The sequence below is a fragment of the Syngnathoides biaculeatus genome, chromosome 14 (assembly GCF_019802595.1).
Source record: "Syngnathoides biaculeatus isolate LvHL_M chromosome 14, ASM1980259v1, whole genome shotgun sequence".
In the NCBI taxonomy this organism is placed as follows: Eukaryota; Metazoa; Chordata; class Actinopteri; order Syngnathiformes; family Syngnathidae; genus Syngnathoides; species Syngnathoides biaculeatus.
The window spans coordinates 4,392,363-4,406,982 of NC_084653.1; the positions used below are offsets into that span (position 1 = coordinate 4,392,363).

General features: G+C 38.4%; 1 protein-coding gene across 1 annotated transcript in view; it reads left to right on the forward strand.

Moving 5' to 3' along the window:
• clasp1a (cytoplasmic linker associated protein 1a) overlaps positions 1-14,244 on the forward strand; it is a 155,888-nt gene extending 141,644 nt beyond the window's left edge. Inside the window, exons 35-41 of the mRNA XM_061840755.1 lie at positions 1,030-1,276; positions 2,026-2,067; positions 4,687-4,877; positions 7,969-8,097; positions 10,666-10,872; positions 11,638-11,754; positions 12,384-14,244. Coding sequence (XP_061696739.1) covers positions 1,030-1,276; positions 2,026-2,067; positions 4,687-4,877; positions 7,969-8,097; positions 10,666-10,872; positions 11,638-11,754; positions 12,384-12,470 — 1,020 coding nt within the window. The 3' untranslated portion in view covers positions 12,471-14,244. The remainder of the gene's footprint in view (positions 1-1,029; positions 1,277-2,025; positions 2,068-4,686; positions 4,878-7,968; positions 8,098-10,665; positions 10,873-11,637; positions 11,755-12,383) is intronic.
• Positions 14,245-14,620: the final 376 nt, after the last annotated feature.

The following is a 14,620-nucleotide window of genomic DNA, read 5'->3' on the forward strand; positions in this document are numbered from 1 at the left end:
ACAGAAATAAAAAAAATAAAGTGCTCAACTGTAAGAATAATTCTTTGGAAAACTCTAAAATACAGAATACTTCATATTTTGATCATATGAGTCGAAGCAAAATGATGTATTGTAAAAATGCTTGATTAGAAGGTAGAAGGTTTTGTATTGTTCTCTCTTAGTCACATAAATTAACCATAAATGTTTTTTCTTTCATCTATGAGCATTTAAGTAACATTGTGGTGTGGAATGATCTCAGTCAGGTTTGTGGGTCCTTTAATTTTTCACGATACCATGAATGGCAAACGGTATCTTATCACAACTACAAATGAAATCCAACCAGTGTGTTGCAGAATGTTGACGGTTTAATTTTCATGTAAGATGGGGGCCCTCAGACATTGTGGTATGGTTGTTCTTTAGTGGCTGATTTGGCGCACTTCGAGGAAGATGGATGGGTCATTGTGGTCTGTTTGACCAGGTAGAAGTTAACACCTTTTGACTTTGGATTTTGTAAAAAGGAGTAGGTCTACCAGACCAAATCAAAGACTTTGGAAGAAGAGTAAATATGAGAATTTATGTGTTCCATCCCACAAGATTTCATAGTAAAATCAGTTGATCAGATTTCTTGGCAGTTCACCAAGCTGGTAGTAATCTGTCACATTTATCAAAGTCTATCATACTTAAAACCTACTGCTTAACGCTAGCTAACTTTCTGTCATATCCATTTCTTGTAACAATTCATGCATGAATACACAATTGGCGGGGGGAATCGAAGATTTTATAACAATTTTAAAAGAGGGAATTATGTAAATCACCCTGTATATGCCTTGTTATACAGAGTAAATGCAGATTAAATTACAGTGAACTCTACAAATTGAGGTACACGTTCAGGTTTTCCTCCACCTTCTTGTGGAAATTTTGGGAGTAATATATGCAATTTGGGTTACCTGGCATCATTAAAGATGAAAAAATCGATTTCTATCAAGAGCTGATCTTATATACAAGTATAAAATCGTCACTGTCCTCACACCTTGTGTGGCACTTTTATAGGCTGGCAGAGAAGGAATTGCGTCAACCCCTGGTTCTGAAGCTCGCCTAGGCTTGGACGTACCGGAAGGGGGTCGAACTGCTTTGGACAACAAGACTTCACTGCTAAATACACCATCACCGCGCTCCTTCTCTGGGCCACGAATTCGGGAGTTTGCGCCTTATGGCCATGGAGAAACCATCTGTACCTATGACAAGAGTGCCCTTAAGGAGGCTGTTTTTGATGATGATGTGGAGCAGTTTCGTGACTGTGAGTTCGTCCAGATTTTTCTGTATCGTAGACCATAGCAGTATTGTATATCAAATGTTTGAGGCCACCTCAAGCTTTGTAGTCATATAGTGCTGGCGGTTTTGTGCAAAAAAAAAATCCAGATTTCCATTTAACTTTATTGAGGGATGGTGCATGTGCTAAAGAAGCCATAAAATCTTAGTGACAATCCGGGTAAAAGAAAATTGCACAGTCCAGAATATGAATGGAACCTCCCTTCTCTTTGTCATGCTCCATAAACCATAAAATATCCTGCTAATAAAGATACAGATGTACAAAAAAGACAATTTTCTCCCACTTTTGTAAATAGTTGAGCCTCATTGGAGATCTGCTTTCCAGTGAGTGACGCCCTAGTTATGATCATTAAAAGTGTACGATATTAAAACTAAAAATAATTTTACAAGCTTTTTATCAAGACGTATGATTTCTCAATTCATCTCATTGACTAAAAAGGTAAAAGAAACAATAAAATACATGTCCATACTTACATTGAAACAAATTGTTTTTTGGAATCAATGGAGGAAGGTGGTTGGTGGTGGGGGGGGGGGGGGTGCAATAGTCAGAATGGTACCAGAGCTGCCTCAATTTAAACCAGGAAAAATTATGTCAATTAGTATTTATTACTACTCCTCCTTTGTTTTCACACATAAGCAAACATTTCCATTTGTTGATGTTGTCAGAATCTGTTTCCCATTCTCCATCAACGTCTCCTCCACCCCTCTCCCCTTTAGGCCAACGTAACGAAAGTGGTGAAAACACGGTGATGCTCTCTGGTAATAATTCCGTCGCTGTCTTGAATATTTGCTGAGTGTTTGGAAAAAATTCAAAAACAGATGATGATGATACAACTGTCCTCATTACTTTCACTGTTTGTCTTTAATTGCTCTTTCTCAACTTCTTTAACTGCCATCCCTTCTTTTATCTCTACCTGGGACAGTATATCCCTGTCCTCCTCTTACTGATGGTCATAGCCAGGTTGCCCATGAGGCAATATCTGCATAATGGGGGCGGGGGGGGGATTCACCTTCAGTGTAAATGTATTGAAACTAGTGTGATTAACTTTTTATAATTGAGAAGCTAGTATTGATTCAAAAGTGAAGCAATGCCAAATTCATTTTATTAGATATGACATCGAATGAGTGCTGCCATCCCTGCCCAGCTCATTAGTACATGCTTGTTCTCTGTGGGGGGAAGGTAATATCTTGATCTGATATCAGAGAACTCTGTAAACCTATTAAAAGAACCAAATTTGTGTGGCATGCAGGAAATGAAAAGGGGGGAAGGAGAGAAAGCAGTAAATATACAGTAATAAGATGAAGTGTCAGTTGTATCGGACCGATCATTTAGTGTGGTGTACTGTTACGTTGATAACCTCTTCTGAGTGAGAATTAACATGATATGGTAATTACTAAATAACCAGTTTTATATTTCTGTAGTTGGGTTGCAAGGAGAGGTCCTAAATGATATAGATCACTTGTATAGATTAAATCTACTCAATGGGGGTCACGTTACAATGCCAGAGGGGGGAGCGTGTGAGATCAAGCAGAACATGACTAACAATATTAATAAATGTATTCTTTACTGTAAATTGATCGATTTCCCTTTCTATTGTATTTTCTTCAATGTTTATCAGGATTCGATTAGATCACATTAAATTATCCTTTAGATACAATGTTATAGAGAAGTGTGCTCATGGGGGGAAGTGTTGCATAAATGTTTCTTTTTCTGGAGGGGTTGTAACGTAAAACCTTTGCCTTTGTTATTCGCTGGAAAACCATGTTCATTTTTTTATTTATATGAGTGTTAAAGTACACTTTATTACAGTGGTACCTCTACTTACGAACGTCTCTAGTAACGAAAAATCCAGGTTACAAAACGCCTCCTCAGAAAAATATTATCTCCAGTTACGAAGGAAAATTCAGGATACGAAAGGAAAAAATAACGGGCATATGGATTCACAGCCCCCAAATTACACCAAACGTAAACATCCTGTGTCTTGGTTTGTGTGGTGCAATAGAGCTCCTCACCTATTAGCTATTGCTGTAGCATCATCCTGCCATCCCACTGGCTAGGAGGGATGTCAGTTTTTACCCTTGATGCATTTTGTTTTCCTTGGACACTCGACTGTCACCGAATCATGCTATCGCTGTCACACACTAGCACACATTGGAAAAGGACATTTTTTTCGCGAGTTTTTTGTTTGTTGCAAGTTTATTCATTTTTATTCACCATGGGCCCCAAGAAACTTTAGTGGACTTATGTGAGTGTGTACATTTGTACGTATGTTTTCTCTCAGCTGTCAAAACGTTTGCCTTCTCCTCCATCCCCACGATGACTTTTGCTTCTCACTCACCCTTCTCTTCACATAGTCGCCCAACTCCAAAGGTAAATGAACATCATTTTTATTTTTATTTACATTATGTACTTTGATTGCATCTTTTTTGTTTGTTTTTTGTTTTTTTAAGGAGGAGGGCTCGGGGGGCTTGGAATGGATTAGGCTATTTACATGTAAAATGCGGTTCAACTTACGAAAAATTCACATTACAAAATGACTTCCGGAACAGACTAATTTCTTAAGTACAGGTACCACTGTATTATTCTCAATACTTCAGCATTCTCACATTCCAAATCAAACTGTGGTTTACGGCTTCTCTGGTTAAAATTTATCTATTTAATTCATTTTGTAAGTCACTGATGAAGGGATGAATCATATAAAGTCATGCTTCGGGTGCCACATTGGGTAGGGAAGGGCTGGCTCTGCGGATGATATTGATAATTTTGTGTTGGGCAGGGCTGGCTCTGCGGATGATATTGATAATTTTGTGTTGCTGTCCTTTACACTTAATCTTTGGAGTTATACTCGATGGTTTTTGTAATTTCGCTTCACTAAATTCCAAACACAGCTAGCAACTATTAAAAAAAATATATGTTGTGATATTTGTGGAACTATTGCAGGGCCTCTGATTAAAAAATAAATAATAAAGGATTGATTGCCAATCCAAACAGTTGTGTATGGCTGTCTGTGTGTGGGTGTGTGCGTGTCTGTGTGTGTGTGTGTGTGTGTGTGTGTGTGTGTGTGTGTGTGTATACATTCTTATTACAAATAATTAAAAATTGACAATTTAACCTTGTCATAGTATTTATTATTATTATTTCAACTGCTACAGTTGATGAGGGATATGTAATATTTTGTAATTCAGTTGCTTTATTTAATTTATAACATTAAGTTGCTCATCAAAAGGTAACACATTACAGAGCTGCAGGTTAGGTTTTGCAGGCTGAAAAATGTTAAATCAAAGCCACTTGATAATTTGTTGTATTTTAAGGTACAAGATGAGATAAAAATAATAAGATAAAATCTTGTTTTGCTGTCATCCTGTCTTGGTGATCAGTTGGTCAGGACAACTCCGACTTGGTTGCCGATCTGCTTAAGGAGTTGTCCAATCACAATGAGCGCTCTGAAGAACGTAAAAGTGCCCTGGTGGAGCTTCTGAAGATCACACGAGAAGACAGCCTGGCTGTGTGGGATGAACATTTTAAAACTATTCTCCTCCTCCTTCTGGAGACACTAAGCGATAAAGATGTAAGTAACCTAATGCCTTATTCTTATGTTCCAATGTCAGCAGTTATTCTCCTTTGAACGCTGAGGTTTTATTGTAATAGAATCCTAATGGTAAATGTAATTCCTTGTGACACATTTCTGAAAACCCAACCCGGAATTTTAAAGCAACTTTTGTTTCGAATAAAGATAAAAGATTCCGATACAGCATCTTTATCCTAGTTCTACAAAGCTTTGGAAAGTGTCTGGTGTGGAGAGGAAAACTTTTAACAGGGTTAGGACAGAGTAGTCCGAAGCACAAGACAAGAAAAATGGACAAGATAATATATAGTCTCCAAACGGTATATGCTCCAGACAATGGGCTTCTCCTTATTACACTGGAACCTAGTAGTTTCAACATAATTCGTTCTTGTGAAGCGTTTCATCTCCGATTTGTTCAACCTCAGAAACATTTTTTTTCCATTGGAAATAATGTAAACACGTTAAATCCGTTCCCAACCTCCAAATCGTAAATTCCTATTTTAATTCCTGTTTATATAAAAACATGTACACCTTGGCATTTTAACAATAAAAATGCATAAACTAAAAGCAACTTAAATGTGTATCATTAACCTTTTTGGTGGCTGGAGAGACTCAAGAGGGAAGGAGGAAGTGTTATACCGAAGTCACGCTCCATGGTTTGACTGGGTATTCTCCAGCACCTTCTCCAATTCTATCAATTTTCTGTGGCCTTTGCTTTGTAACGGCAGTCACTCCTTTGGCAACACTACCTGCCTTTTATTATATTTTTATTCTTTAGGATAATTGAAATAGTCGACTTAGCCATACGATGTCAGCAAGAGCCGTAACACACACACACACTCCCTTTTCGTGCTAAGTGATTATCTCATTCCTTACCATTGTGGTTCGGTCAACTTTACTTTTCTTTTGCTACTGGTAGTACCGCTTTGTTTCTTTGGCCCCCTAAAACAATCTTGAGAACCACTCGCGAATGTGCATGCTCAAACTATGAGCACGCACTCGCTTTAGCCTGAGTGACTTCTTCACACAAAGTGGGCAGTGGCTTGTGTCGGCACTGAATCGTGTGCGTTCCGCATCGCTCAGCTTGAGTAATCTACCCGGTCAATATGGGCTCAGTTTTGTGAGGGTGTTTGGGCACCGAAAATGGATAGATCTGCGTAGGGCGCCTAAGCCTAGACTACTTAGATACTGTTGTTATGCACCCCAAGCTACCGATCAAAATGGTGGACGGAGTGCGACCAAAGTATATTATGAGCGATTCATTAGAGTGAATTCACGATAGTATTTCTGTTTCCTTTCTGCCCATAATATCAGAAATATCGACAAAGATTGTACAGAACGCCCTGAATTACTTTCAACAGGGATATATTCATAATGTCAAGGTTTCCCAAACGGGAACGCCAGTTAAAGTTTCTGCAACGTGTTGGCTGTCCATGCGAAAGAATCAATCAAAAACTAATGTTGGACATCGAATGCGATAAGATTTCTTATGCCTATTGTTCATGCAAAGCAGGGTAAGTTTGCATTATTACGCTACATAAACATGTCAATTCAAAATGATATCTCCGTTCATGATTGATTAAATGATTTCAGTATGCGAGTCCTCTATCAGTCTGAACGTACGTACTGTACACGTAAATAGTGCCAAAATATTTGTATTCATGTGATGTGTTTAATCATGGATAAGAGTGGTTGAGAGCCGAGCCAAAGTGCGGCTGGAAGCTTTGAGTTTCGCCAGGCTCAGGTAGCACTTCCTCCTTCCTCTATCGCTGCTACACCGACTAATTGAATAGCTTACCTTGGAACAGACGGATTTGTGCTGATTTATCTTTGATACGTTCTGCTGGTCGTGAGGTCGGCCACAAGCCTTAATCCACCGTTTGAATTTATCAAAATTACGCTTTGGGGTGGAAAAGCGCACCAAATATCCTCCCAGTAATCGCTCTGGATAGCGCTCGTCTCCATTACACGTTCCCCCAGCCCCATCGAAGCACCATACGTATTTCCAAATCGGATATAAGCAGGGGTATACAGTTTAGAGACCTAAAGTAACCATGTAATGTAAAGTAACCATCTCTTTGTTTGTGAGTAAAAGATCGGTTATAGGCAGCATGGGCGGAGTTCAGAAAATAACGGTCATTGATTGGTCAGAAGGGAGCTGTCAATCATTCTCACGTATCCATGGATTGAATTGAAAACCTAGGCATTTTTTTATGCTGCTTTTTTTGGGGGGAGGGGGGGGTTTGAACTTATGATTTGTACAAGCACTGAGATGTTTGAACTCCGAGGTTCCACTGTACATGTTTTACAAAGTAATATGAATGCAAAAAAATATTGTAAAAACACAAATAACAAAATGGTAACTATTCCATGTTAATAGAGATGTGATTACTTCTCTGAAACTGCTTGTAAATGGAACTAATGGAAGTAAGAAATGTCAGTATGTGCAGTAGATCTATTTCCTAGTATTTAAGCAGTTTAGTGTCAACTGTCTAGCTCAGTGGTTAGAACACTGGTTTGGTAAACGAGGGGTTGTGGGTTCATATCCCACTGGGGCCTCCACGCCCTGAGAAGGGTTATGTCAGGAAGGGCATCCGGTGTAAAAATTGTGCCAAGCATATATATGCGTTCATCTGAGATGACACGCTGTGGCGACCCCGAAAGGGACAAGCCGAAAGAAACACACAGTGTCAACTGTCTTATTCTTGATCAGAGTTCCTTTGAAAGAGGTTTTGAAACGCGATAGTCTTTAACCAACACTACAGAATTTCCTTTGGGATTAATAATGTAACTGAAGCCTCACAGTCATGACTATGATACTACTATACTATAGCACTCAATTTTTCAGATACTTTACGAGGATTAATCAGAATTAGCTTGAATGGCTAAGTACGTAACAACACACAAGGAATTTGTCTCCAGTAGTTGGTGCCGCCCTCGTACAACATTCAAAACAAAGAACAAGAGACGTTCAATTAATAGGAACTATTACTTATAAGAGTCACAGGTGTGACTCTTGTTCAGATGTGTTCATATAGGAATTGTAGACTTTTTAGAGTCGGTGAATCTTTATACTATCTTCTATTTCTGATAGCATACCATCCGAGCCTTGGCACTGCGTGTCTTGAAAGAAATATTAAAGAATCAGCCAGCCCGATTCAAGAACTATGCAGAGCTAACCATCATGAAGACCTTGGAAGCCCATAAAGATTCTCACAAAGAGGTACATTACATTGCTTCACACCAAATGTACAAATACTCCATGGAGTCACTCTTTTTTTGTTGTTAGAAAGCTCTGAAAATGTTAGCACCTTGGTGTATAATGATGGTAGGCGATTATTATACACTTCTTGCTTTTTTTAAGGGATGGGTTTTCTACATTTTTATTGTACTTGTCTAAATAAAAGTATTTTTATTGTACTTGTTAATCCAAACAAAACCTCTTTTCCATTGCACCTACTCTGCTTGCTAGTAATAATAATAAATGTGCACTAAATTAAAAGACACTTTCACTCCATAGGCATTTTTTTTTTCATAACACAGCAGAAAAACTCACCAATTTTAGTGAGGACAGTGTTGCTGGTCTTTTTTTTTTCTCTTTCCTGGAGTTATTTTTGTTGTGACAATTCTCAGGATAGATTGTCATTTGACCTGGATCGATGATGGCCATTGTTGATGTTCATAGTAAGTCTGCGTAGGTGGAGCCAAACAACACTAGCATCCTCTGTGCAGTCCTCTGGAGGTTTGGAAACGTGGCTTTGTTGAGTGACTCATAAAAGTCAAGTTTGACACTTGAATTTCTCCTTTGAGGATCAGTCAGACTGAAGCTCGATCAGTTCCAATTGCAGCTCCAGCGGTGCTGCTTCAGTGTCTTGTGACAACAGACAAGACACCAGCTGAAGTGCCGTCACGATTTTATCAAAATCTGAAATAGTGAATATAACAGAAAGGTCCTTGCCTTTTTAACTCGCTCACTACAACTTCAATCAGTTCCACTCTAAGAGTCACTGTCTTGTGTGATAAACTGATTTTTTTCTAACTTGTCTTTACTCTCTGGACACAAGTGACCTGCTGCACTTACCATGCGTTCTTTCAAAAGGCTTGCTGGGATTTGCCACTTTGAATGCCAGCAAAAATCTTGCCTTGGTTTTGACTCTTGAATTTCATTTTGTCGGTTAAAAAAAAAAATCCTGCTGATTCTGTAAATTAGCCGCCAACCTCTGTGCGGTAGCCGCCCTTTCTTTTATTGACTGTTTGCCAGCATAATTTCCGTGCTTCATTGCAAAGTGACGGCTGATATTGTACTCTTTAACAACCGCAACGGTTTCTTGGTATATGAGACACAAAGCCGTTGATCGGACTTCAGTGAGAAAATATTTCGTTGTCCACTCTTTATTAAAATACTCTGCACTCACTGTTCCCTTGTCATTTTTCTTTTTTTTTTTTTTTGACGCATTTATTTCTACAGAAGGGCTGAAACGCAACGGGATAATCAGAGTGTAATAAAGAGTACACTACATACAATCCAAAAAGGTGCACTAATGTTCTGTGCGCCATCTATTGGGAAAATGCATTGCAGGGACAAGATGAAATGAATGATTCATGAATGATTTTTTTCAGCTGTTCAGCTGGCTGTATTGAAAAGCCGAACGGCCCGTAATTTGCCCATGTCCGCTCTTGTGCAATGTTATTTGTGGCAATGGTAATGAGGGTAAAATGTTGTTTGTGCAAGGACTGATGACTGTAAGAAAACAGATTGTTGTTGCAAACTGAAGTGGGAGGCAGGCAGTAGTTTACTTCACCCATAGTACAATAGTTCAACACACTTTGATTTCCAAATGAGCATTAATACAAATTATACCTCCTTAGTATTTTTGAAATACCTGTTTTTGACAGTACATGTGTTACAAGTGAGGAGATTCAGGTGAGTTATTCACCTGAACAAGTTCAATGTAGTATTTCATATTATGGGCAAACAAAAAGTGATCTTAGTTAATTTCTGCCCAATAAACGTTATTTAGAATGTGCTCATTGTAACGTCTAAATGAACAGTTTCCAAACAATTCCATTTTGATTCAAGAGTGCTAGGTTTTGTTTGGGACTTCCGGGACAAGACCCATTTGGGCACTCTTTATTTTAACCATTCTAATGTCGGGGATTAATGCCGTATTTAGTAACCGCCATTCAGCAGCATGTGAATGCGAGATGTGTTCGGGACACTGTATTCATTGGTTGTTTTGTAATGCGATACATCATTGTAAAAATTGATTGTCGGGACAATTACTCTTTTTTATCAGAATGCTTTTGTGCAGACTGTCTGATCACACTGTCATAATGTAGAATTCCTTTGGTTTTGTAATCCAGTATCAGAGTAGCTGAGAAAAAATATTTTGTCAGTGTCGTCAGCCAAAGTTGCAAGGAGCATATTTCACCGTCGTTCCAATCGTTCTGTGTTGTGTTTTTGTTGGCACATTAAGTACAAAAGTTCTGTTTGTGTTAATTCCTCTTTTTAAAAAAGACTATTGAGGACTGAATGGGCGGCCAACAATAGTGAATTTAAATACCAGTATTTTGATGGTAGTGGCCTGCCGGTAACGTATTGAGGGGAAAAAAGAACTTGTTCATTTTTGGAAAGATGAACTGAACTTTCAGCTAGTTTGCCTCCAAAAAGTGCAACAAGGAGCTCATGTCTCATCAGGTCCCCTTCAAAAATGCCCCCAAGAGAATTTTACTGTACTCGAGGACAAAGATGATTTCCTTTTTTTCCTGTTTCTGCTCATATGATTGTTAGGTGGTGCGTGCGGCCGAGGACGCCGCTTCGACATTGGCCGCATCCATCCATCCGGAACAGTGTGTCAAGGTGCTGTGTCCAATTGTACAGACAGCAGATTACCCAATCAACCTGGCTGCCATCAAGATGGAAACAAAAGTCATTGAACGCATCACTAAAGACTCTCTAATACAGTTGCTGGTGGACATCATCCCAGGACTCCTGCAGGTTTGAGAATGTTTTAGCCTTGAACTGGCCATCCAAGTCAGCCTTTTCGCCACCTTGCTGTCCTGTGGACATACATACAAGAGGTGTTTTAAGGTGTTTTAAGTCATCACAAGGGGTAAATATAAATAATGCCACTGGACTTAACCATAGTATGAAATTTCTCACTGTCCACATCCATTTGTGTTGAAAACCATTTGCCTTGAATTGGCAAAGCATCAGATATTGGTACCTTCTGTCAGAAAGGCACAAATTGGCTGTCACACCTTGAGTCACTGATTTACCATTAATGGATGTTGAAAATGGGATTTACTCGGCAACAAACACATTACAGACTTGGCGTTGACCTCCCCAAATTTGTTCATGAGACTGAGCTGCGATATGAATAGGAACAAAGTTACAAATTTAAACATCGTCACAGTTTTGCTGAGATTAGGCTCAAATTTCAAAACTTTAAAAATGATGCCAGCAAAATCTATTCTCAAATAAATTCAGATGTAGTTCAATTGCGACAACTTTGAATTGCTTGGGTTCAGTATTGTGATTCTGAATTTTAAACTTATTATGATTGATGATTCAGTGTCGAATGCTTTAAAAAAAAAGCGAACCAAACGAAAATGCTTTGTCAATATTTACGACTTTTTTTTTTTTTTTTTGCCATAGTTCCTCAAAATGTTTTTATGTACTCTCCGCGCTCCCACATTGGCAGCTGTCCTTGCTGTAGGTGCACTTCAATGACACCATTGAATCATGCCTGTCTCATTGCAGGGTTATGACAACACAGAGAGCAGCGTTCGCAAAGCCAGCGTTTTCTGTCTGGTGGCAATATACTCTGTTATCGGCGAGGAGCTCAAGCCCCACCTGGCACAACTCACAGGCAGTAAGGTACTGACTATTACCAAATATTTTTCTTTTTTTTTTTTTTTTAATCGTTTCATGTGACGTGTAAGGCAGATGTCGCCAAGATGTTCGCTTCACTTGTGCAAGAAATCCAACCGCTTGGAACTGAATTACAGTACATGGAAATGGTTCTCAAAAAAGAACCTTTTTTTGGGGGGGGGGGGGGGTACTCCCATGACATTTGTGGAATAAGTGGCTCCAAAAATGGATGGATGAATCCCTTAGGTCATACTGGATGTAAGACCTGGATAATGATTAACCAATTAACTTTGTGATTAAAAAAAAAAAAGTACAACATTTTTTTTTCTTGAATAGCACATATTGTTTTGATTATTTAAACCCTAATCCTATTTCAAGCTTTATGACCCTCTCAAAGCTCTTTTTGCTGTTAAAAACTTTGACCTCTTAAACACCTTAAATCTTAAATACACTAGTGCTGTAAACTGTCCATTTCATTTTTTTGTCTAGAAACCCCCCCACCGAAAAAAAAACAATAGAACATTTTTTTAGAATGTTGCGATATAGAGATTTATGTACAATATGAATCTGAAAGAAAAATATACAATAGCTGAAGCACAATGATAGAGATGTGTCATGTGCTTGTTTGTTTGCAGATGAAATTACTGAATCTGTACATCAAGCGTGCCCAGACCACAAACAGCAATAGCAGCAGTTCCTCGGATGTCTCCTGTCACAGTTAATAGACGGATGTTCCGCTGGAAATCATGCAAATGAACGTTGCTGTCCTACTCGGGGACCCACCTAGTCTAATTTTTTTTCCACCTTCACATTTTTACTGCTGTTTTCTTGCGTTTTTCGCGGCTCCACCCCAACGCTTTTGTGCTGAAAACTTTGGAATGTGGTGTGGATGAAGAGAGATCATTTATCCACCTTTGTTGCTTCAAGACTAAGCTTTTTGTGCAAATTTGTCATTTTTCTCCTGTACATTTTTCTGTTTTTCCATTTAGCTACCAGATTTAGCTGAATAAAAACCTCAGTCACTACACAGTGAAATGTGCAAATGAACTTTTTGGTGCAACAAATAAATTTTTTTTAAAACTGTATATGTACAAACTGAAAACAAATCAGAAAAAAACTGTACTGTATTATAATTTCAGGTAGTATTTAGTTAAATTGCGTTGAATGTTTTTGTTAATCTCATTTTAAATTGAAAGTATCTTAATTTAATTGATTCCCATCTGCGTAAAAACTGCAGCTTTATGTTCCTTCCACATTCTATTATTAACATGGTATTGTATGTCAGGCTACTGTTGGGCTGATGTAACTTGAGTGACAGAAAGTTTGAAGCTTTGTAAGTACTGCAAATGTCTTTTCTATCTTAAAATGGGAGAGAGCAACAATCTGAAGCTGTCACTATGTTCACGTCATGCACGGAACATGCAGAACTGCAGCGAGGGACCGGCTTGTACAAAACTGTAAACTATCTGCTTACAAAAACTGTGAATCTGTTGGGGGGGCCTGACCCTTGTAATGATGCAAACACAGTACAGTATTCTGCTCTATGTAACTCCAGCCTCTACTTTTATCAGAAAACCCACAAGGGTTAGGGTTAGGGTTAGGTTGTACAGTATATATACACTTTAAAATTTCGGTTTTGCAACATTTTTCCAAAATGTAAGTTGCCTATGTCAATCTTTTGCACGTTAGCCTGCACTTAACCTGCAAGCACGTCGTCTTTTATGCTGTATGAAGGGCCCAGGTTTTTGGCTGTTTAAGTGCACTTGTAATATTGTATTGCTCAACTCATTACTTCAGTATATGCCACCATCTGTTTATCGGTGGTGCATTTGGTAGACACGTTCAGAAATGTTCTTTTAATTTTAGCATCATATTTAAGATCTTAATGGGTATGAAAAGCTTTAAATGTTTGGAAAGTCAACTACTTTTCTTGGGTTAAATATGATTATATAGAATACATTCCTTTTTTTTGCAAATGTATTATTGATTTAAAAATGTAAATTCTGCTGGTGTAAAAAGGCCCTCTCTACCTGGTGAGTCATTTCAATGAGAATCCCACACAATGAGGTCTGTTCTTTTGACGACAGTAAATCTGTGTCACTTACTTTCAACACATTTTCTTTTATAATATTCGATTCAAGGTACTAACAGTGACATTACCCCTTACACAGACCCATGTCTGACATCTTTAACACCTTTTGACAATCTCACATAATTGCCAAATCCATGATTGGTGTCAAATATATACTTGTTGTAAGGGGGAGTCATCTATTACGACATCCAAACAGACATGAGGCAGTATTTTATACCAAAGGTTTTTTTAATTGGTTTTATTTTGCAATGCAAATTGAACCCTTAATATTTATTATCCTTATTTTATTCTACTTCGTCAACATAAACTGTACTGAAGGATGTTTTTCGTTAACAGCCACCCATGATAGACTTCAACAACAGAAATGGTTTGCTCAAGTAATAAAAAGACTTGTTGCTCTGGAAGCGCTCTGATTGTTTATTTCACAATGGTTACCGTGCAAATTAGCTTCTGAGCATGGTAAACCTGGCTCTATTACACTACTTTCAGCGGTGTTGTCTTCATAGCAATTTACAAGTATGTGTCAATTTTCTGCAGCACCTGCACACTGCAAACATGAACATGATAGGCATCTTCGGGATCTGGTTTTTGTTTCGGAACATTCCTAGTCAGGTGAGAGGAACTGGAAGCACTTGGAGGAAAGGTTTTTTTAAATTCTTAAAATGCTGAGAAAGGAAACGTCTTTAATGCAACTTTTAACCCAGTTTTAGGATACTCATGAGCCATGACCAACCTTTACGAACACAAGGGAGATGTGCTACGCTACGCTGTGCGTAACCT